The sequence below is a fragment of the Artemia sp. Qi Xiang Cuo genome, chromosome 1, assembly GCF_049724085.1.
Source record: "Artemia sp. Qi Xiang Cuo chromosome 1, ASM4972408v1, whole genome shotgun sequence".
NCBI classification, from domain to species: Eukaryota; Metazoa; Arthropoda; class Branchiopoda; order Anostraca; family Artemiidae; genus Artemia; species Artemia sp. Qi Xiang Cuo.
In genome coordinates, this window is record NC_142794.1 from 51,056,688 (window position 1) to 51,080,193 (window position 23,506).

General features: G+C 37.6%; 1 protein-coding gene across 1 annotated transcript in view; it reads left to right on the forward strand.

The window, feature by feature from the left end:
• Positions 1 to 23,506, forward strand: part of LOC148956443 (pyridoxine/pyridoxamine 5'-phosphate oxidase-like) — a 45,592-nt gene that overhangs the window by 11,869 nt on the left and 10,217 nt on the right. Inside the window, exons 2-4 of the mRNA XM_089095334.1 lie at positions 1,697 to 1,853; positions 12,064 to 12,163; positions 22,887 to 22,940. Coding sequence (XP_088951460.1) covers positions 1,697 to 1,853; positions 12,064 to 12,163; positions 22,887 to 22,940 — 311 coding nt within the window. The remainder of the gene's footprint in view (positions 1 to 1,696; positions 1,854 to 12,063; positions 12,164 to 22,886; positions 22,941 to 23,506) is intronic.

Genomic DNA, 23,506 nt, shown 5'->3' on the forward strand with positions numbered 1-23,506 from the left:
GGGGTATTAGCCCCAGAAGCGATTATTGAATTATGAAAGAAGGTGAAAAAAGGCATCAAATGATGTTTTCACTTTCATCCTAGCTAAATTATTGCACCACCTAGAAATTTACCCTGATTTCCAATCAAATAAGTCCCCTCCAAAGTGAATATAACTCCCTTTCTTAAAATATTACCTATATATTTATAGAATAGCCTATAAACCCTCACCCTTCTAATGTGAAAATATATTGTGATATAATCTAATGTGAATATAATGTGAAAATAAAGTTCATGGTAAATTTGCAGTGGGCCATATAATTTAGCTTTGATGCTTTTTTTATGTTCTTTCATAATTCATATAAAATACCTTTGGGGCCCCTATAAGGGCTCAAGATACAATTGGCCCCAGAAGCGATTATTGAATTATGAAAGAGCATAAAAAAAGGCATAAATGATGTTTTCACTTTCATCCTAGCTAAATTATTGTGCCACCTAGAAATTTACCCTGATTTCCAATCAAATAAGCCCCCTCCAAGGTGTATATAACTCCCTTTCATAAAATATTACCTATATATTAAGAGTGTAGCTTATATACCCCCACCCTTCTAATGTGAAAATGTACACCCAGAATTGCATTCTGAATCTAAATATAAACTTAATTTGCATCACAAATGAACTTTACCCCCAAACCCATGATGTGCAAATATATACCCTTATTTGGATATATTTAGGGGTGGGGACAAAGTTCATTTTTGATGGAAATGAAGGTTATATTTAGATTCAGAATGCAATTCTGTGTATATGTTTGCACATTAGAGGGGTGGGGGATTATACTTTGCTAATATATAGGTTCGGAGAAGTTCTTGAATTTATTAGAAAAACTGGAAAAACAAGGAAAGAACTGAAAATAATGGTTCTCCTGCCGCAGAAAATATTAACTAGGATTATTTGCATATTATGAAGTATTGTTTTTGTAACATGTCTCCTTATGTGATCGATTGCATCTATACCACAATTCTTACTTCAAAATATGCAGAATAATCATAGTTAACACATTTTGCTTGCAGCTTTGCATTACTTTACCCCTTAACCCCCCCTGATTTGCAAATATATAGCCCATATTATAGCCTATATTTCCTATCTATTCTCAGAGTGCCTCTCAGTTGTTTACCTGTAAATTGAATGAACTGTGACTAAACAAAACTGGAAAAACAAGCTATAGGTGGCATAATGCATTGAAAAATATATATAATTTAGGATATATATTTCCACATTAGAGGGGGGGACGGGGGTAAAGTATAGCAAGACTGCATGCAAAATATGTTAACTATGATTATTCTGCATATTATGAAGTAAGATCCGTTTTCTTAACATGTTTTCTTATTTTCAGGTACTGATCTACAGAATTACCAAGTTGTTTTTGCTTATCATTCATTATTATAAATGGTTTGATAGTTTTTGTGATACTTTAACAAGCTAAGTACAGATGAGTTGAAATGAACATGCATATTCTTCAAAGAAATTAGAGGCAGTTGAAATGACAAACAAAGAAACAAATAGCAACCCTCTATGTTTTGGCTTTTAGTGTCCTTGTTCCTCCCTATTGATTGTCCTACACTTACATGCAAACTCATCTTTTACATAGCCAGGGTCAATAAATTTATTATCATGTATGTTTTAGTAGTTTATGCCTAATTCCCCTCTTTAATTCCTAGATATGAGGCAGCCATACAAGCACAAGAATGAGGCTTTTTTGGAAGAACATCTTGTATCAAGGGAGCCATTTAAACAGTTCAAATCTTGGTTTGATGAGGCGTGTAATTGCAAGACTATTATTGAGCCAAATGCTATGTGCATAGCAACATCCACCAGGTATGTAGTAAAATTTATTACTAACTTTGATTAACTTCGCTGGTAGTGCAATCAAAAGTTTTTTTCATGCTGATAATGGTTGGGGGAAAAAGTTTTAAGTTTTAATGTTGCTCTTTACTTTCATTTGAAAAAACTTGTTTTTTTAAGATAATTTCTGGTCATCTTTCAAAAAAAATCTGGGCAATCAAGCCTTATTCCCTTCCCCACAAAAATTCTTCAAAGTTTTTTATTTAAAATATCCCCCACTCTTTTCATTTAAAATATCCCCCACCCACCTACCTAGAGAATAACCTCAAACGATTCCATCCTTGTTGGGAATCTTATAGGGAAATACCTTGTGGACATTTCAAATCCTTTTGGAAATCCTCCTACTTCAAAAATTTTCCTTGGAAATACCAGCACCCCTAGGGTATTATTATAATATATCAAAAATCAAATCATACCTTTTCATTTTTTCCACAATGAAATTTGAGAATCCCATAACTGATTTTTGAACTGACAACCTCTTGATTTACAGGTGAATGCTCTAGCACAATGCAACAAGCTGTACATTGTAAGTACACATACTATATCTGAACAATACAGGCAAATTTCACAACTCACAGCCCTTTCTCTGGGGGCTATGAGGGATCATTTTATCCCCAAAAGCGCATTTATTGGACGAAACAGCTATTCTGAACAAGATGGTTATCTGAAAATGTTGATCAGATGACTTTGGGGAAAGGGGGCTTGGGGAGGGGTGCTAGCTGACCCTCAATCTTTTTGGTCTTTTTGCTGGTGACAATTCCATCCTTCCTGAGAATCTTCTAGGGAAATTTCTCCTGGATGTTTTCAAATCATGTCAGAAATCCCCCTCCTTGAAAAAAATTTCCCAGAAATACCACTATCCCCAGTGTATCATTTTATGTCAAGATTTTAGTCATACATTGTAATTTTTCCCAAAAAAAGGGAGTTTCTGGTTTTTGAAATGTTAGCTTCTTGACTTACAGGTGAATGCTCTACCGCAAGGCAATGAGGTATACATTGTGATTATGAGTACTGTAGGCTATGTGAACAATTTGGACAAATTTCACAACTTACAGCCTTTTCATCTGGGGCTGTGAGGGATCATTTTATCTCCAAAAGCATATTTACAAGACCAAACAGCTATTTTGAACAAATTTGTTTTCTCCAATATTTGATCAAATGACTTTGGGGGAAGGAGGGCTCACCATCACCAAAAGCATATTTATTGGGCCTCGGAACTATGCTGAAAAAAAATGGTTATCTAAAAAATTTTATCTGATGAATTTTGGGAGGTGGCTCGGTGGAAGGGGACTAGCTGGCCCCCAATCTTTTTGGTCACTTGAAAAGGGCCCTAGAACTTTTAATGTCAGTTCGAATGAGACCTCTGCTGATCTTCTAGGACCATTGGTTTGAAAAAAAAAACACTCATCCATGATCCACGAAACTCAAAATTCTACATTTTTGTAGATCCAAGCTTGAAACCACTACAGCAGGGTTATCTGATATGCTGAATCTTATGGTGCAATTTAAGGTTAAGGTTCCTTCACTTTTAGAGCGTGTTTCCCCCTTTTTTTGAAAATAAGGCAAATTTTCTTAGGCTTATATCTCTTGATGGGTAGCAATAAACTTAATGAATCTTATATATTTGGAATCAAAATAGTAAGCCGATTCTTTTGATGTATCCGTTGATAAAAAAAATTCCATTTTTAGAGAGCCAGTTACTATTGAGCTGTCAAATGTTTTTTGGAGTTAGTCAAACGGTTTGCTGCCACAAATTGTTTGACTAACTCCTAAAGCAACGTTATCAACATGCTTGCCTTTACCCCCAGAAATATTTGGATCAAATAAAAGCAGATATGCAATGTTTCATCTGCATTTACCACGTAAAGAGACTTTTCGAGCTACTTAAAGAGGACACTAGCAATAAAAAGAAATCTTCTACCTTGCTAAGAAGGGATGACAAAACCCTTCCTATGTGAACTGACAATATCCAAAAAAGATCAAAAGTGTGCTTCTGGACATTGTATAATCCAACATAATCAATAATGCTCCTTCCCATCAAACCACTGACCATTGCTAAGTCTCCACCTGATAGCATACCTTCCTTAAGTTTAATCCTGAACAATTCAATTCAATGGGTTTATTTACAAAGACGAAAAGTAAATCGCACATAATACAAAATACTCACAATCAGTATCATTTCAACATAATACGCAGAGTGGTCACTGCTCTTACTCCCAGACACAAAATTACATCTCATTAATAAAAAAAAAACAAATAACCATTACCTTCTTGCTCCTTTCCCCAGGGGAAGCCACCCCATCATAAATAATAAAAAAAAAATCATACTTTAGTTATTTATTTTTTAATCTTAAACTTATTTATCATATCAACATTTTTTTTTTCAGACTCTACTTGAGCTTTTCTTTTGTTATGCCAATAAATGATTTTTTACTCTCTTTTCAAATGACACAAAGGGAGCTCCTACCTCTCAGCTCTTCCGGGGTCAGATTCTATATCTATGCACATGTTATATTTGGAGCAAAATCTGATCGTATAGTTGGGGGGAAGGGTATGTGCAGGTTTGATGACGATCGAGTAGGCAAATTATGATGGTCCGAGATAGGCCGGAATAATGTTTTAAATGAAAATGGCAGCTGACCAACTAGAAACTATCATACTATCAAATGCTTTTCTGATATCAAGCAGAACCGCTGCAGGTATTAGGCTAGAGTCCAGAGCTTTGTTTATCCATAAATTTAAAGCGGTTAGTGCATCTTGGGTGGAGTGCCCTGGTCTGAACCCAAACTGGTGATTATTAAGAAGCCCTTTCTTCTCCAGAAACAGGAGTAGCTGCTGCATAGGTTTTATAAAAAACTTTTAAAAATACTGAAAGAATAGAAATAGGTCTGTAATTAGCCGGGTCAAGTCGAGAACCTCCTTTGCGCAGCAGAATCATTCTAGCTTTCTTTAGTAATTCTGGGAAAGTACCTTTTGCAACGACAAATTTATTAAGTAAGTAAGGGGCTGAATAATAGACGGGACAACTGCTTTTAAAACTTTTGTGTGTACTCGGTTGAATCCAGAAGCCGAATTGCCTCGCAGATTTCGTATGTTTAACAGGATTTCAGATGGAGAGACAGGTACGAGTGCAATTGACTTGAAACATACCGGACCAAGGTAATCTTTAAAACTCTTGCTGGGCTTTTCAACAGAATCTGCCGTTTTTTTTTTTTTTTTTTTTTTCCAACTTCTGCAAAAAATGTACCCAGTGCATTTGCAACGTTTTCTGGTCCCGTTACAGTTTCCTCATTAACAGATAATTGCAACGGAAGCTCAGGTTGAGGGCTGCAGGGGCGCAGCATGGAGTTTACAACCTCCCATATTTTCCGAGAGTTCTTTCCACTTTCATCACTTTTCTCTAACTTTGAAGTCTCCCATTAATATAGCTTCGTTTCCTTGTTTCTCCAGAATACCAGATATTTGGCTTAAATTTCCCAGGAATGCAGAGACGGATCCTGCCGGTGTACGGTATGCTTCTCCAACTGTTATTTTCTTTTGTGAAGGTAAGGATATTTCAAGGAAAAATGATTCATAAACGCCTTCGACGTTCCGGGTTAATCCTTTACTAGTCCACACTGAGTAGTCTTACCGTGTGTAAATAGCTAAGCTGCAAAAAATGGGAAGTGTATCCAGGTATTTCCAAAAGGATATCGGTTTGTCCTGTTAGAAAAGTTTCGCAAAGTCCGATTATATCTGGCTGTAACTGTTGGCAGAAAATCATTAGATCAGAAAACGAAGAGCATAACCCTTCACAGTCCAGTTGTAGAACAGTAAACTGAGACTCAGAGCGTCCCCCACTTGAATTACATACTTCTTGATATTGGCTTCTAGGAAATTTATTCTTATCAATAACTGATTCATTATTAATTTCAAAATCGAATTTTTTTTCCAAATTCAAATAAATTTTTTCTTGCTCTGTTAATTTAGCGTTACTTTGGCTAGTTGATGAGGAAACGTCCCTGGGGGGTTAGAACAGAAATTCATTAATTACCAACATCCTGAGCAGAGGCAATGGCTGTACCTTTGAGAAGAGCCGCAGACCACTTTGAAGTTTGTGCAAACCCGAACTTTTCTTATAGCATTGAAAAAGATAAACAAAGCAAGAACACACGAGAAGGAAAAGTATCTCAACTGAAAAAAAAACACACTTCAAGATTATGCAAACGGCAAATTACATTTTCAAGGCTAGTGAAAATCGGATCGGCTGACTTTTTACGTTTCCCGCTATTTCTCAATGTCAGACCACTAGAACTAGACGACTCAGTGTTTGATGGTTTCTTTAAGATCATGTATACCACATTTAGGCCTGTCTGGGTTGCGGTAGCTATTCCAAGTTTCGACTCAAAGAAAACGACTACTTTCTGACGGAGATCTTCGTTTTCTGAAGATTCTAGGCCGTGGATAACAAGATTCTTTCTTCTCCAGTAAATTTCGAAGCGAAGAGCAGTCGACTTCACTCTTACAAGCTCAGACCTAAGCAGCCTGTTTTTCGACTTTAGAAGCTTATTCTCTTGCTTGAGCTTCGCAATCTTCTGGAGAACTTCATTCATACGGTCATCAAAATGCTGTTTTGTGGGTGCCAATATTATCAACTATAATGCCGCTATGCAATCAAAAGTTTTTTTTGTTAAACATGAAGAGAGTCTTACTCGCAAGGGTAATAGAACCAGTATGGTGATAATAGAACATGTATCGTGATAGAACCAGCTATAACTCGGGGTTCACTTTCATAAAATTCAGTAGTTTAAAATCCAAAATCTTCCGCCAGTGCTATAATGTTTATCCAAAGAATGAAAAGTCATTTGTAACTTTAATCCAAAGAATGAAAAGTCGCTTGTAACTTTAATCCTTTACAGAGTATTGTGACACTTCCGTAATCATCGATTTGATTATATTTTCAAGCTCAAAGAAACCTGTTCAAACATTTCATATAGATGTTCACCCTTTGAAATCTAGTTCAGTACGGATCTAGAACGAGCTGCAATGCCTTATGCTCGTATTTTTCGATTGGTAACACTAAATGAATCTTGTATAGTTTTAATCAGCATAATAAGCTTTTGATGTATCTAATGATATCAAAATTCAGGTTTTTTAGGGCTTTGGTTACTACTGAGCCGCGTACCTCCTTACAGTCCATTGCACAAACTGTTTGAAAAATAAATCCTAACAGCCACCAAGAAGGTTGAAGATGAAGAGGGTATTGACTCAATCCTATTGGAAATATATAAAGCTGTCTCATTTCTACTATAAAACCTCAAAAGCTGTTTACACTAATTCGAATGCAAAAGAAATGTCCTCAAGAATGGAAGTATTCCATCATCATTCCTGTTTTCAAGTGAGGAAACAGGACCAAATGTGTGCTAATTTTCATTGGAACATTTCATTATGCATCCAACGCTATTGCCTCTTTCATTAAGATAAAAGTTGAAGCTTTTTGAGTAATTATTAGACCTAATTTTACAAACCTCGAGATTCAGAATACATATTGAATGAATTGATTGTAAACCCAAGAAGTTCAACAGATAAAGCACAGATTGAGCAAAAATAAGAAATAAAAGAAAGAGAAGAAATGCTATCAAATATGTACAACTTATGAAACAAAAGGAAAAACAACATATTCATAGCAAAAGATGGCTCCTGCGTGAGTATGGACAACCACTGATGTGACTGACTTTTATGCTTGAACCATTAATAAACCATTCAAAACCACTTCTATTTTAAACGGAGATTTCAAATCAGACAAATATGAGTGATTTTTCTTTTGCTTTTCTACAAGTGTAAAACAGGATTATTTTAACCAAATATCTAAGCTTTGATTCAAGATACAAAGAAAATATCGTAAGAATCACTTAGCATAGTCTGTAGACATTATATTCCTTAAAGTCTATATATGCTATAATAGTGATTATAGAATTCTATTGTGACAAGGGGTGTATGTATAAATCTTTTCCAATTCCTTTTCTTTGATTTGCTATGCTATATGAGTTTGATTGAAGATTTAAGACAGTATTACCATAGGCAGCGCAATAGCGCTGCCTAAGTAAAGAGCGATGTGGGCAGAATGTATTATTGTCTTTTTCACCAAGGAACTTCGTTTAGAAGAAGTTGTCATTGAAACTTCGGAAGGAGCTCGTTCGATTGGAATTTAAAGTTCTGGTGCCCTTTTTAAGAGGCAGAAATGATTGGAGGGCAACCCGCCTACCTACACCCATCATTTCCCCAAAAAGATTTAATACAAATTTTGAGACTATCATTATGTTTAACAAAGTTGAAAGGTCCAGTAATTATGTCTTTGAGGATGTTTTTTTCTTTTTTGTTGTTGTTGGGGGGGGGGGCAATTCAATCCCCTCAACCCTCAGGGCAAGGGCAATAAATTATGCTAATTGCCCATTGTTAACATATAAGACTTATGGAATTGGTGGTCGTATGAACTTGGGATGGAAATCGAAATTTCTACTGCCTTTTTAAGAGTAGAAAATGATAAGAGTCCAACTACCCCCCCCCCCTCTTGCCCTCCTTTCTCCAATTGTGCCTGATCGAAATTTTGAGATAGCTGTTTTGTTAATATAGTCCAAAGATCATAAAACAATGCTTCCAGGGTTGACACAACCACCCAGAGCCCGAGGGCATGGGTTGCAGGTTGTGTTAAGACACAACCTGCCCTGGGATATATAAGGTTTTTGTGGAAGTGCTGGTTGCACAAACTTTGGATTAGGCTCATTTGACTAGTTGAAAATTCTAGTCCCTTTTTAAGAGTCAAAAGTGATCAGAGAGCAATAGGCCTCCCCCCCCTCCCACGCCTTCTTTTTCTCAGATGGATCTGATTGAAATTTTGTGATAAGAATTTTGTTCAAATTTGTCCAAGGATCGTATAACAATGCCTCCAGGGCTGACACAACCCCCATAACCCTGGTCAGGGTTGTAAGTTAGGCCCCGGGAAATATAAAGTTTTTATTGAAACTGAAAGTTCTAGTGCCCTTTTTGGAGTCAAAAGTTATTGGAGGGCAACCAGCCCCCCCCCCCTCCACGCACATCATTTCTCAAAACACATCAAAATCCTCCCCCCCCCCCACAGCCCTCAGGGTAAGGACTAAAGCTGTTTACATATAGTATATGTTATTGAGAATGGTGAACATGTTTGACTTTACTTTCCATAAAGTCGAAGGGCTTTCAGGTGAGCCTTTCAGAGAATGTTGAGGGGACTTTTGAACTAAAGCAAAGCAAGTTATGTGTATACGAGTTTCCAAAAGGGCTTAACTCCGGAATGACTGAATATATCAATTTGAAGCCTTCAGGAAATGGTAAGGGAGATGATCAATTGACAAAAAAAGGCAATATTTGCACACTACTACTACTACTGTTGCTACTACCACTACTACTACCTCTATAACTACTGCTTCTTTAGCGAGTACTACCAAATTTGAGGATATTGAAATAAACATTTAAGAAATGTTGATGGGAAATTTGAGCTAAATTAAAACACTATGTGCATGCAGATTGTCTATAGGGCGCATCCCAAGAATGGATTTTGGTACTAAGTTGGGACTTTCAAAGAATGCTTCAGTTAGAAGAACAATTGACTAAAACTGAATATGTGGATGCTATTACTAATGTTACTACCACTGCTACTTCTACTACTACTGCTACTAAGCTACTCCAGCTACTGCTTCAATTGTAACTACTTGTAAGGCTAAGAGTATTAAGATGAAAAGGACGTCAAAAGGGCGTGTCAGCAGTATTTTTCGAACGCCTTACCGTATCAATATGAAATGTGCGGGGTATCAGGGGGGGGGGTATAGTCAACTGACCTAAAGGCAACATTTCTACTACTGCTATTGATACTGCTTCTACTACTATCACTAATTCAACACTACTACGGTTACTACTACTACTGCTATGGTACTGTTAAGTACCATTAAGGCTAATTGTTTGAAGATGAAAATTTTTGAGAATATAGGGGGGAAGTTGGAGCTTCCAGAGAATGTTTAAAGGGGAAGATCGATTTACCAAAAGCAATATGTGCACGCTACTATTAATACTGATACCACTGCTACTTTTACTACTACAACTACAAGTACTACTCAAACTACTACTTCCATTGGAACTACTTGTGAGGCTAAAAGTATTAAGATGAAAATTTTAAGAAGTGTATGAACATACAGGTTATCAAAAGGGCATATTGGCAATGTTTAAGGGAATATTGAGGGGGGGAAGGTGAAATTAATCATAACATGCCGTCTGTATGCAGGTTGTCAATAGAGCGCATCAACAATATCTTAGGAACGGGTTGGTGTGTGAAGTTGAAACTTACAGGGCTTATTGTGGGGGGTGTTGAACTAACCAAAATATAGTATTTGCATCCTAATGCTACTGCTTCTACTACTATTACTACTGCTGCTATTATTACTATTGCTACTACTGGTACTACTAATAGTGCTACTAAAGCTAATGGTATTAATGCGAAAAATTTGAAGAATATTGAAACAGTACTGAACTAAATATATACCCACTATGCTCGTACAGGTTGTCAAGAGGACGTATCAGCAATGCGTCAGAAATGGTTTATTGCATTAAGTTGAAACTTTCACCGTGTGTTGAGGGGAACGTTGAAGAAAACCAAAGATGCTATGTGCATGCTACTACAACTATTGCTACTACATAAGCTAAGGATATTGAAGTGAAGCTTCCAAAGAATATGTAGGTGGACGTTGAACTAATCAAAACAAACTGTGAGCATGTATATTGTCAAAAGGGTGACACATCAATATCTCAAGCGCTTACATTATTAAGTTGAACCTTTCAGGGCATGTTGTGGCGGCTTTTGAACTACCCAGAAGGCACTGTGTGTCTACTATCAATACTATTACTACAATTTTCGTAACTAATGACGCAAAAGGTATTAAGGTGAAACTGTTAGGAAACTTTTGGGTAGAGTTTGTGTTAAACGACAAAAGTATATGCATGTTGGTTTTCAAAAGGACATATAGGCAGTATAATTGGGAGCGCAGCGCTATCATAGATCACAATATCGTAGAAACTTTTAATGAAGCTAATCTGAGTGGATATTAAAAGTACTAGAACCCTCTTTAAGAGTCAAAAGTGACTGGAGGGCCAGCAGGCCGCTTCCCAAGCCCATTCATTTTCGAAACACATCCCATTAAAACTTAACGATAGCCATTCTGTTCAGCATAGTTGAACGGTCCAGTAACTATGTCTCTAGGGTTATTAGGTATGTCAACCCCCCAGACTTATTCAAGTTGCCCATTATGCTTTAAAACTAAGTCAAAAGGCAATGCGTTTATGCTGGTTACCAATAAGATCTCAGAAATATCTCAAGATAGACTGCGGGAATTAAGTTGAAATTTTTAGAACTACTACTATTACTACCTCTGAACTTATAATTTAACTAAACCAAAATAGTGTAAGAGTATTTAGGTTGTCAAAGAGCATAGATACGATTTCGGGGTTTGGTAGTAAGTTTCATTTTTAAGGTAAATTTGAGGAGGTATAAAACTAAATTAAACAATACTATTTGTGTCCAAATTTTCAAAAGGGTGTATGTTGTTTAAAATTGTTGAGAAATTTTCTCCCACATACAAATTGTAAGCCCAACCATAGATTCTTATAGAAAAAACGAAAAGATTTAAAATATTAATTTCTTTTTAGATGAAAAAGACTATGTCAACAAAAAAAACGAGCAGAAATTAACTAGAATTTTTTCTCCATAAAATAAATTTTTAAAAGAAAAGTAAAGAGCTCCATTAAGCCAAAAATGAGCTGAAATAAAGGAAAATAATCTTCTAAGCGAAAAACTGCCACAAAGCACCAAATGCTCAAAACGAGCAGAACTTAACATAAATAGGGCTGACATCCCCCCCATGCATCCTGAAGATCAGAACATAATTTGCACTTTACTGAAAAAAACAATGAATTGTCATTTTAATGAATGCACATATACTGATATTTATTCCTTAAAGTCTTAATAATTTTCGATTTATTAAAATTAAAATATTTCAAATGTGTTAAATTGTTTTTGTGTTATTGAAATGTTTCGCATTAATTTCTGTTTTTAACTACATATTATTTTATGAATAAATTTGGAACTTATTGTTAGTTTTGGAGAACTTTTTCTGTTTTTTAGGGAAGGAGTGCCCGCATGTCGAATGGTCCTGCTGAAAGAATTTGGAAAGAATGGTTTCAAGTTTTTCACCAACTATGGAAGCAGAAAAGGGAGCGAATTGGTAATAAGTTTAATGTGTAAAATTTAATTGCATTAAGTTTAATGTGGAACATTTGGCTTTTGTAGAATTTGATGTTTTACATAGTAGTTCCAGAGATAATCTGTCTATAAAGCAAGAAATACTGTCATAGAGGGAGGCCGAAATTACTATTTGAAGTACTGGATTCTTGTATAAATATATGACTGGTAATCTTTATTTTAGGAGAAGTTACAACAAAATATATTTTGAGGGCCATTAGTAGGACTCAGCTCTAAGTTTTATTTTTTTTTATTTTTATTTTTTTCAGCCGTTGCCATCCGTCTCCATAACCAGTTAAACAGACAGAATTAACCAAGATAATTCTGTTCTATGAGAAAATTAAATAAAAAAAACAAGTTTTTTTTAACATTAAGTTTTAATGTAAGGAGCGACATTAAAACTTAAAACGAACAGAAATTATTCCGTATATGATAGGGGCTGTCCCCTCCTCAACGCCTCGCTCTTTACGCTAATGTTTTTTATTGTTTTAAAAAATAGAGTTGTGAGAAAGAGTCTAACTTTAGCGTAAAGAGCGAGGCGTTGAGGAGGGGACAGCCCCTTTCATATACGGAATAATTTCTGCTCGTTTTAAGTTTTAATGTCGCTCCTTACTTTCAGTTAAAGAAAAACTTGTTTTGTTCATTTAATTTCTAAACGTTTTTGAATTAATGCAGGTTTTGATTTTGGCTCACCGTACATGAATAATTAAGGAAATTTGCATGTTAATTTACTTTTTTTTTGGTTAAATGGCTTTCTTGAAAGTTGTTTAATTTTATTTATGAACGTTTTTATTAGTAATAGATATACGTAACTTACGAAATAACTTACGTAATGAACTTCTACATTCATATATTTTTAATACCTACATTAGGGGGTTTGCCCCCTAGTCAATACCTTGCTCTTTACGCTAAAGTTCAAATTTTGTTCCAATTCCTTAAGAATGACCGCTTAATCACAAAGGCGGTTAATAAGAATATATAGCTCTAATGAAAGTACTAAAGAATCTTTAGCGTAAAGAGCGAACTACTAACTAGTGGGCAAACCCAATCAAATATGTAATAATTCGTGTTTGCTTTAAGTTTTGAAGTTGCTCTTTACTATCATTTGAAAAACTTGTTTTTTTTTTATTTAATTTCTGATCGTTTTTTTTTTAAATAATAGCAACATATCCCTTCCCCCTTCATAGCAATATCCCTTCCCCCATGAAAATATCCTCTGTGGAAGGTTCCTCCCACTTAACCCCCGACCCACCCACCCCCCCCCACTACCAGAAAAAATCCCCCCTGAAAACGTCTGTATAGCCTACTTCCCAATAACCTTCTCTATATGTAAACGTTGGGTAAAGTCCATAATTTGCAGCCCTTTCCCCGCGGACTGTGGGGGATTAATTCATCCTCAAAGACAAAATTGTTATATTTTCCACCATGCTGAACAAAATGGCTATCTCAAAATTTTGACCGGGGGACTTTGGGGAAAAAGTGAGCGTGGGAGGGGCCTAGTTCCCTCCATCTTTTTGGTCACTTTAAAAGGGCACTAGAACTTATAATTTCCGTTTGAATGAGCTCTCCCGCGATATTCTAGGACCACTGGTCGACACGATCACCCCTGGGAAACCAAAAAAATAAACACGCATCCGTGATCTTTCTTCTGGCAAAAAATGCAATATTCCACATTTTTGCAGATAGGAGCTTGAAACCTCTACAGTAGGGTTCTCTAATACGCCTGCTCAGGCTGGATCACAAAAACCCGAGAAGCTCGACTTTTGGTGTCGACTGGGGGGCAGGGAGTGCAATTGTCCCCGTCCCCTCCCAATAGATGTTGCCCCTCCCACTTTTTTTTTGGGGGGGGGGCTCATTGAAATATGCGTTTACTTGGTATTTTCATTTAAGAAAATGAAAAAACAACAAGATTACTCCCCCCCTAGACTATGGACAAGACACCCCCCCCCTCCTAAAGGTGCGTGAATTTAAGCCACTAGAGTCAGCAAGGTTGTGTCTTAACATCATGTGTATGTATTTTTTCGAGGAACTTTGTTCTAGGGAAACACGGCAACTAAGCAATTAATATTTTCAATTCTTAAGGATACGTTTACTGTTACCCACTGCAATCTACGTGATATCCGATCCAAGTTGGATCACCTACAGCACATGATGAACAAGGTCTCCCCTTCTGTCATGTGTGTATCTGAGACCAACCTGAATTCTAGCGTCATTGATAGTGAGATCAGTATTCCTGGTTGCACTCTGCTCAGGCTGGATCGCAAAAACCCGAAAAGCTCGACTTTTGGTGGAGGTGGTGTTGCTATGTACCTTAAAAATAACATCCCTTTTTTGGCACTTTCGATTCCTGGCGATAAGGAGGCCCTTTGGGCTAAAGTAAACCTATCAAACAAATCGTTTGTTATTGGCACAGTCTATAACCCACCAACGATGAAAATCGCCGAACATCTGGAAGATTGCTTGGAATTTGTGAAGCAAATGTTCCCTAAATCAGGTATAATAATCCAAGGAGACTTCAACATTCACCATGGCCCCTAGCTGAAAAGTCGTACGACTGATGCAGAGGGCTTAGCTCTGCCAGACCTGAGTCTTGCTCACGGCCTACAACAACTTGTTGAATTCGACACTTACATCGGCCTTCATGGATCATCCAGGCTTGATCTCTTTTTAACTGATCATTCGGACTCCTTTAGTGTTGAAAGCTATCCTTTTGAAAGCAACCATGTGGCAGTTATAGCTCGTGGAAATCTCAAAATACCTCCACCTGTAAAGCACGAGCGGATCATCAGGCAGTATGACCGCACAGACTGGGATGGTCTGCGAAACTTCTTATCGGCAAAGCCTTGGAGTAAAAGAAGCTCCACATAAAGCAGCGGCACTTTACGAAAAAGCGATTACAGAGGCTATTGAGCAATTCGTCCCATCAAAAACAGTAACATTCTCATCTTGAGATAAGCCATAGTTCAATGCTGGTTGTAGAAAGGCAATCATGGTCAGAAAGAAGGCTCACAAGAAATCGCGTTCAACTGAATCCGACGAGGATCGGGCTGCTTTTATTAGCGCTCGAAACGAGTCTGTTAAAGCTGTACGTCAAACTAGAGCCAATTACAAGCACAAGTTTGTAGACAAACTGAAAAGTGCTCCTGCAAAGCAGTGGTGGAGGGTCGTCAAAGAAGCCCTACCGTCATCTAAATCAACATCATTCCCTCGCCTCATGTTGAAGGGACGATGATCCAGTCAGGCCAGGAAAAGGCAGATGTTCTTGGACAAGTCTTTTCAAAGGTATCCCAACTTGATAAGGACGGAGTCTCTCCTCCCCCTTTCCGCCATCAACAGATGCAAAAATCACCAGCGTTAACATAACTACTAGGAAGGTGCTCAGAACGCTAAGCCAGCTGGATGTCACCAAAGCTTCAGGACCTGACAAGATTCCCAATCTCATCCTTAAAAGATGTGCCCCTGAACTTGCTGGTCCTCTCGCGTCTCTATAGAATATGCTTTGCAGCGGAATTATTCCCGAAAGCCTGGAAAACTGCTCATATGGTCCCTGTTTTGAAGGCAGAGTCTGACCTTACTAATGTAGGATCATATCGTCCAATAAGTCTGCTGTCCTGTGTAGGTACAGTTTATGAAAGCGTCATTAATAAAGTCTTAAAATGGGTACTAAACTGTCAATTTCCAATTAAGAGTTTCTAGGACCACTTCTTCCATATTAAGTGGCTCTGAAAAAAAAACTGTAAACAATACATTGAAGGCTAATGGTTTTTTACTACAGGAATCGCTAGAGCGTTGCCTATGATAAAAAGCCATGTAAACAATGGTTAACTTACATAATTTACGAGTATTATTAACTTATATTTGGTTTTACATCGACCAAGACATGTTTTTCTTTTCTACTTATTAATATTTTTTTTTCATTCATTAATAGAATCTACCTAGATATTGTCTCATTATTTATTTAATATGCATTCCCAGTTCATTTTAAATCTCTCCATGTAATACAAAATAAAGCTGTAAGAATTCTTTGCACTTTCCTTCATCGCTGATTTTCGGAAACAGGAACTCTCTTCTTGTTTCTTATTAACCTAAACCTTAGTCACCTTAAAGATTTACAGTTATCACTTGGCATTCTGATATTCAGTCTCAAGAAAATTACTTTTATGATTCACATATTCTTGCCATCCCCTTTCGCTCACTCGCTCCTACTTCGACTCGTGTTGAAACGTACAGTCTGAAAGATCAATTTCCTTCTACAGCAAATAGGCTTAAATTAAATAATTAATTTAAAAGCCTGAATAGCCCAATTCTTTCAAAGAAAAACTTAAAAGAATTTATTATTTACCCTCCATGACAGGTACTTTTTATTCTATAATTTTTGTTTGCATCGCGCCGGTGTAGCTGCCTTGTCCCTCTCCTGCTTTAACTTGTCATGTTTTTTTTTATTTTTGGTTCTTTTTTCCCTCTTCTTTGTTTTACTTTATTTGTATCTTTTGGTGGATCACAAAATCCATTTTGATATTAGATTAGCCTTCAATTCAAGCTTATCTCTGTTGACTCAGCTTAATATTTTTTGTTTGTTTATAATTTGTGTCAAATAAAAAAATTTGAATCTACGGCCCTAGCCCCAGAGGCTGTGGGCTTTTCGGTATTCCTGGGGGAATGTTTGTTTAATCTTCTGGCTATTTCGAATAAAATGGGTGTCTCAGAATTTGTATAGGATACCCTGGGGATGCAGGGAGGGTATCAAAAAGAGTACAATGGAGGAGGGGGTTGCCCTCCAGTTACTTTTGGCTCTTAAAAGGTGTATTATAATTTTCAATTTCTAATTGAGCCAGTCCCGTCCGAAATTTCAATGACGACCCATTCCATGAAGCGGTCTGATAAAAAAATAATAATAATAATAATAATTATAATAATCATGCAAGGAAATCACTTGGCTCTTCACATGGAAGCCACTTGACACTGCCTAAGTAAAGAGGGATATCGGCACAGTGTTTTTTTTTCTGACCATGGTACCTCATATAGAAGGATTTGTCGTAGAAACTTCGAGAGGGGCTCAGGGGATTTGAAATTGTAAGTTCTAGTGCCCTTTTTAAGAGTCAAAAGTGATTGAAGGGCAACCAAACCGCACCATTATCATCGTTTCTCCAAAGAAATCGAATCAAAATATTTAAATAACCATTTTTTCAGCATAGTTGGAAGGTCCACTAATTATGTCTTTGGGGATGACTACCCCCCATAGCCCTTAGGACAAGGCTATAAGCTATGCTAGTTGGCCCTTGTTAACATATAAGGTTTTTATGGATGGGATGACCGTATAAACTTCGGAGGGGGCTCATTTGGTTGGAAGCTCTAGTGACCTTTTTCTGAGTAGAATGTGATTGGAGGGCCACTGACCCCCCCCCCCCTCCATGCGTCCTCTTTTCCCCAAATGTATCCGAAAGAAATTTTGAGATGGCAATTTTGTTCAAAAATAGTCCAAAGATCATATAACAAGGCTTTTGGTGTTGACAAAACCCCTTAGCCTAGGGCAAGGGTTCTAACTTATGCTCCGGAAGCATATAAGGGTTTTGTGGAAGGGGTGGTCGTATAAACCTTAGAGGAGGCTCATTTGATCAGAAATTGAAAGTTCTAGTTCCCTCTTAAGAGTCAAACGCTATTTTGAGGGTATTTCCCCGCCCCCCAAAAAAAGCATCTAATCAAAATTTTGAGATAACCGTTTTGTTTAGCATATTTGAAAGGTCCAGTAATTATGCCTTTATGGATAACAAACCCCCGCTGCCCTCAGAACAAGGGCTATAAGTTATACTTGTTGCCCATTATTAACATACAAGATTTTTATGGAATGGATGGTCATATAAACTTCGAGGGTACTCATTCGATTGGAAATCGGAAGTTCTAGTGCCCTTTTTAAGAGTCAAAAGTAATCGGAGAGCAATTAGCCCCTCTCCCTCGTTTTTTTTTCTCCAAATGCATATGATAGAAATTTTTAGATAGCAGTTTTGTTCAAAATAGCCCAAAGATCATATTAAAAGGCCTTTGAGATTGGCGTAACCCCCAGAGCCTAGTGGAAAGGATTGTAAGTTATGCCCCGGGGGCATAAAAAGTTTTATGAAAGGGGTGATCGTATAAACTTTAGAGGAGGTTCATTTCATCGGAAATTACAAGTTCTATTTCCTTTTTACGAGTCAAAAGTACTTTTGAGGGTATTAGAATCCCCCCCCCCGCGCCCGACACCCTCTTTTTCCCAAGTCAATCTGATCGACATTATGAGTCATCAATGTTGATCAAAGTAGTTCAAAGAATAAGGTTTAACTCGATTTATTCCAGAATTCTAATGCACAAAAACCAATTGATTACAAAGGAACAAATCTTAAAGATGGATACGCCTTTTTTTTCTTCACTTTCCACTGATTAACCAGTGCTGATGTCTCCAACTCAGCAGATATGTCTTTTTAGGTGTAGAAGAGCATAAGTTTATCAGTCTATCATCGCCCGAGGGTAAAATCAATCGATTTTTTACCATTTTCATCTTACTAAAGATCCGCTCACCCTCAGCTGAAGTCACGGATATGGTTTTTCAAAAAGACCGTACCCGTTAGCAATAGAGAAGAGCTGTCCAAAGTTATGTTTATTAGTTTGGGTCTGCTTTAAAAATTCCTGGAAGATTTCTATTTCTGACTTCAGTGCTCCTGGTGGTAACTGCAGGACAGTGAAGGCTGTAGCTAACTCATTACATTTTCAAGTTTCTAGCTTTTCTACACACTCGTAGATGGGCAGAAGAAGCTGCTTAAATTCGTCACACGATTTTTGCAGATCTTAACTTAATAAAGCCATTGCCATTTTGAATTCTGTGGTATAAAAGCCGACCATGCCCTCATTCTTTGGGGCTTCTGTTCTCGTACGTTAATCATGAAATCTACTTGGGAGGTGACACCGACTGTGAATTCTTTTGAATTCCGATCCAAAATAACTTCTTCCGTCAGACGAACAACTGTTGATTTCTTCAGAATGTCCAGAAGGATCTGTGAGAGAAAACAGTGCTGTTCTCACCTGTATAGAAGCTTCAACATGACTAACAAGCTCAGTGTTGCTGGGACACTCCAGATCTTCAAGTAAAGAACAAGTTGTTTTCATCTACTGTCATGCTGATAGAACATCCAATTCAACCGTCTTTTGAATTTTTATTAGGGCGTTGGTCTAGCGCATGATATTCCTCATGAACATGTTCAGTGACGAAATCTAGGCGCAATAACGCTGACTGCGATTTACTCCCGTTTCAGTGTCGAGATTCTCGTAGTCTTCTATGTCACTCAAGAGACTAACTATTTCAGGAACTGTGCTTAAAACCCCATCTAGCGATTCATGTCTTGCCAATCACCTCATGTCTTACAGTCCTTTGAGGCTAACCCTCCCTTCTGCACACTCAATAGCTGCTCAATACAAGTTAAAACACTTAGAACCACTTGTGAGGAAAACATATAGTTGTTGCAACACTCCGTGGAAGAGCATTGTTGAAGCTGCAACTGATGGCATTCCATCTATTGTTAGTCGTAATTTTTTTATTAAAGCTAACTTAAAGTGACAACTGCTTAAGGCACTTGTCATTCACTGTGTGATTCATAAGCAGTAATTAGTAGTAAGACAATATGTTGATTGCAAAATAAAGATATAAACTACTGAAGACAATGAATATAATTTTTAAAAAGGGGAAGTACCTAGTGATTTTAGGAAAATTTCAACTAAACCCCTTTCACAAGGCAGTATGACCGCACAGACTGGGATGGTCTGCGAAACTTCTTATCGGCAAAGCCGTGGAGTACATTTTTAAAAGAAGCCCCACATAAAGCAGCGGCACTTTACGAAAAAGCGATTACAGAGGCTATTGAGCAATTCGTCCCATCAAAAACAGTAAGTCTCATCTGGAGATAAGCCATAGTTCAATGCTGGTTGTAGAAAGGCAATCAGGGCCAGAAAGAAGGCTCACAAGAAATGGCGTTCAACTGAATCCGACGAGGATCGGGCTGCTTTTATTTGCGCTCGAAACGAGTCTGTTAAAGCTGTACGTCAAGCTAGAGTCAATTACAAGCACAAGTCTGTGGACAAACTGAAGTGTTCCTGCAAAGCGGTGGTGGAGGGTCGTCAAAGAAACCCTACCATCATCTAAATCAACATCAATTCCCTCGCTTCATGTTGAAGGGCCGATGATCTATTCAGGACAGGAAAAGGCAGATGTTCTTGGACAAGTCTTTTCAAAGGTCTCCCAACTTGATGAGGACGGTGTCTCCCCTCCCCCTTTCCGCCAGGAACAGATGCAAAAATCACCAGCGTTAACATAACTACTAGGAAGGTACTCAGAACGCTAAGCCAGCTGGATGTCACCAAAGCTTCAGGACCTGACAATATTCCCAATCTCCTCCTTAAAAGATGTGTTCCTGAACTTGCTGGTCCTCTCGCCTCTATCTATAGAATATGCTTTGCAGCGAAATTATTCCCGAAAGCCTGGAAAACTGCTCATGTGGTCCCTGTTTTGAAGGCAGAGTCTGACCTTATTAATGTAGGATCATATCGTCCAATAAGTCTGCTGTCCTGTGTAGGTACAGTTTATGAAAGCGTCATTAATAAGACCCTTTACCAATACCTTGAGTCACATCTGTTGTTGGCAGACACGCAATACGATTTTCGCAGAAAACGGTCTACATTAGACTGTTTGATTGCACAGTATCAAGATTGGGTTGAGCTCCTTTCTCAGGGACACGATATTCGCCTTCTCTCCTTTGACTTCGCAAAAGCCTTTGATCGTGTATGGCACAAGAGACTTCTTTGTAAAATGAAAGCCTATGGAATTGATGGTCGACTATTTGGCGTGCTTGCTGACTTTCTTCGTCAATGATCGTTGCAAGTTGTCCTCGATGGCTTCGTATCAAAAGAACGCCCAGTTTTATCAGGAGTACCCCAAGGAAGTATTCTTCGGCCAACTCTTTTCTTGGTGTTCATAAACGACCTAGGGGACAACCTTGTGAAAAAACCTCACCACTTTGCGGATGACACAACAACAAAAACATCAATCGCAAAAGACGAAGATCCCATTGAACTCCACAAGGAGCTTCAGGCGGACCTGGTAAAAATTGAGGCGTGGGCAGATGCATGGCTAGTAAGTTCTAACACATCGAAAAAGAAAGAGCTCCTAATTTCCAAGGCGCGTAATATGAGGGCTCATCCTGATTTCGTCTTCAAAGGAGAGGTAGTAACGCGAGTTGATACACTGCGCCTACTTGGGGTTAATTTCTCTTCGGATCTTTCGTGGACTGAGCATCTCGGTAAAATTAGATCCTCTTGCAACAAGAAATTAGAAGTTATCCTAAGATGCAAAAGTCTTCTCCCTGATGATTCTATTCTGCCACTTTTCAATTCGTGCATCAGACCTGTCATGGAGTATGCATGTCCTCTTTTCGCTGATGCACCAAAAGCCATATCACTTCACACCAAAATATTCAAAATAGAGCAGTGCGTGCAGCAACCTCTGGCAACACGAAAGCTAAAACCCCACAGCTGATCCAGGAACGTTTCGATGTGGCGTCCACGTAGGGTTTCTGTAAGTACTTGTATAACCCTCCATCAGTGGAGCAATCAAAGCTCGTTCCTGATAAAGCAAAGCCCTGGAGATCAACTCGCCGAAGTACAGCTCGTCAAGACTACCTTGAGCAGGGTACTCCCCGCCAAGAATATCTGAAAACGATTTTCGCCCGACGATCGGTTGCCACATGGAATAAATTTCTGGCAGAGGTAATCCCGAAAAATCCTTCCCTTGACGCGTTCAAGAGAAGGTATAACAAGTACCTCAGTGTTAGAAAATGAGGTAATTACCAGGAACAGCGGCAAATCATCATTTGTGATGGAGCCGTGAAGCCTGTAATAAAAAAAAGAACCAAAACGTCCGTATCTCTTACAAAATTTGGGGAAATGCCCGTAATACCTGGGATTTTTGTTCCGAAACAGAGGCTCTGGTTTTTTTTCTATCTTTCGATTTTTATGTATATTAAGTTTTATGCTTTTAATTCTATGAAGAGTAGGCAAGAAGACATGCACTCTTCTATATCCAAAAATGAACCGGGCACTAAGAAATGAAAGTTTAAACAATGAACCATTTCACGGAAGTTCATTAACTGCAGTACATAGTACACTGTCTTAATACAGGTAAAAGAAATAAATGCGGTTATAGATTCTGACGATAATTTTGTACGCACATAAGTTATTTTAGAAAATCTCTAATTACCCCTAAAGCTTGCAAATAATAAATTGTAATAATCATAACGCATCTGTAAACTTAATACGAGAGCATACAAATTTATTTCCCACGATACATAGTTGCAAGTGCTGCTTCGCAACTGTGACCCATGGGTCATAATTGCAACAGTACTCTACGAGGTCTTGGTACCAGAGGTCTTATTTTTATAGTTCTTCGTTCCGGGTCTCATTTATTCACTTGTAGAAATTTCTATTCGTTTTAGTTCGAATTTTTATATGAATTTAGTTCGATTTTTTTTGTTTCTGCTCGTTTTTGGTTTTACTGTGGTTCTTTACTGTTCTTTTCAAAACTTTTTTAATAATTCTTTTTAACTGATTATTTCGAGGCTCTTCGGGTTGCTTACCTAAAAAACCGGCATTTCTAATTACTCATTCTCTTTGCCTTTAATTTCTTTTAGGTTGAAAACCCTTTTGCTGCTCTGATGTTTTACTGGGAACCTCTGAATCGATCTGTGAGTATAAACAAATTCTAACTTTTTTTGTGACATTGGCCTTAAAATTTTGAATTCTGTCCCAACTCCTCAAATACTATGTTCGACTATACACTGTTCGACAAATACTATGATTGACTCCTCAAATACTATGTTCGTTTAATTAGAATAATAAGAAGTTTTTTTTTTTAGTACTAAAAAACTTTAGCGTAAAGAGTGAGGTGTTAAGGAGGGGGGGAGCAACCCCCTTCATTAATTTCTGTTCGTTTTAAGTTTTAATATTGCTCCTTACTTTCAGTTGAAAAAACTTTTTATTTATTTAATTCAGCTAAGGATGGCTGAAATCCAACTGTTAAAATCATTGCAAAACATATGGTGCATTTTTGTGTTCAGCTCTCTTCTATGGAAAGCTTTCGTTTCGGTTTCTCAGTTAAACGCTTCAAGAAAATGTAATTCCTGTACATGTCTAGAGACAGAGAAAAAAGCAGAACTTATAACTCTGAAGCTAAGGGAAACTTAAATCTTCGTAGTAAAACGACATTTCTTTAAATCTGAAAACATTTTAGTATGGAATTAGATAATTCAAA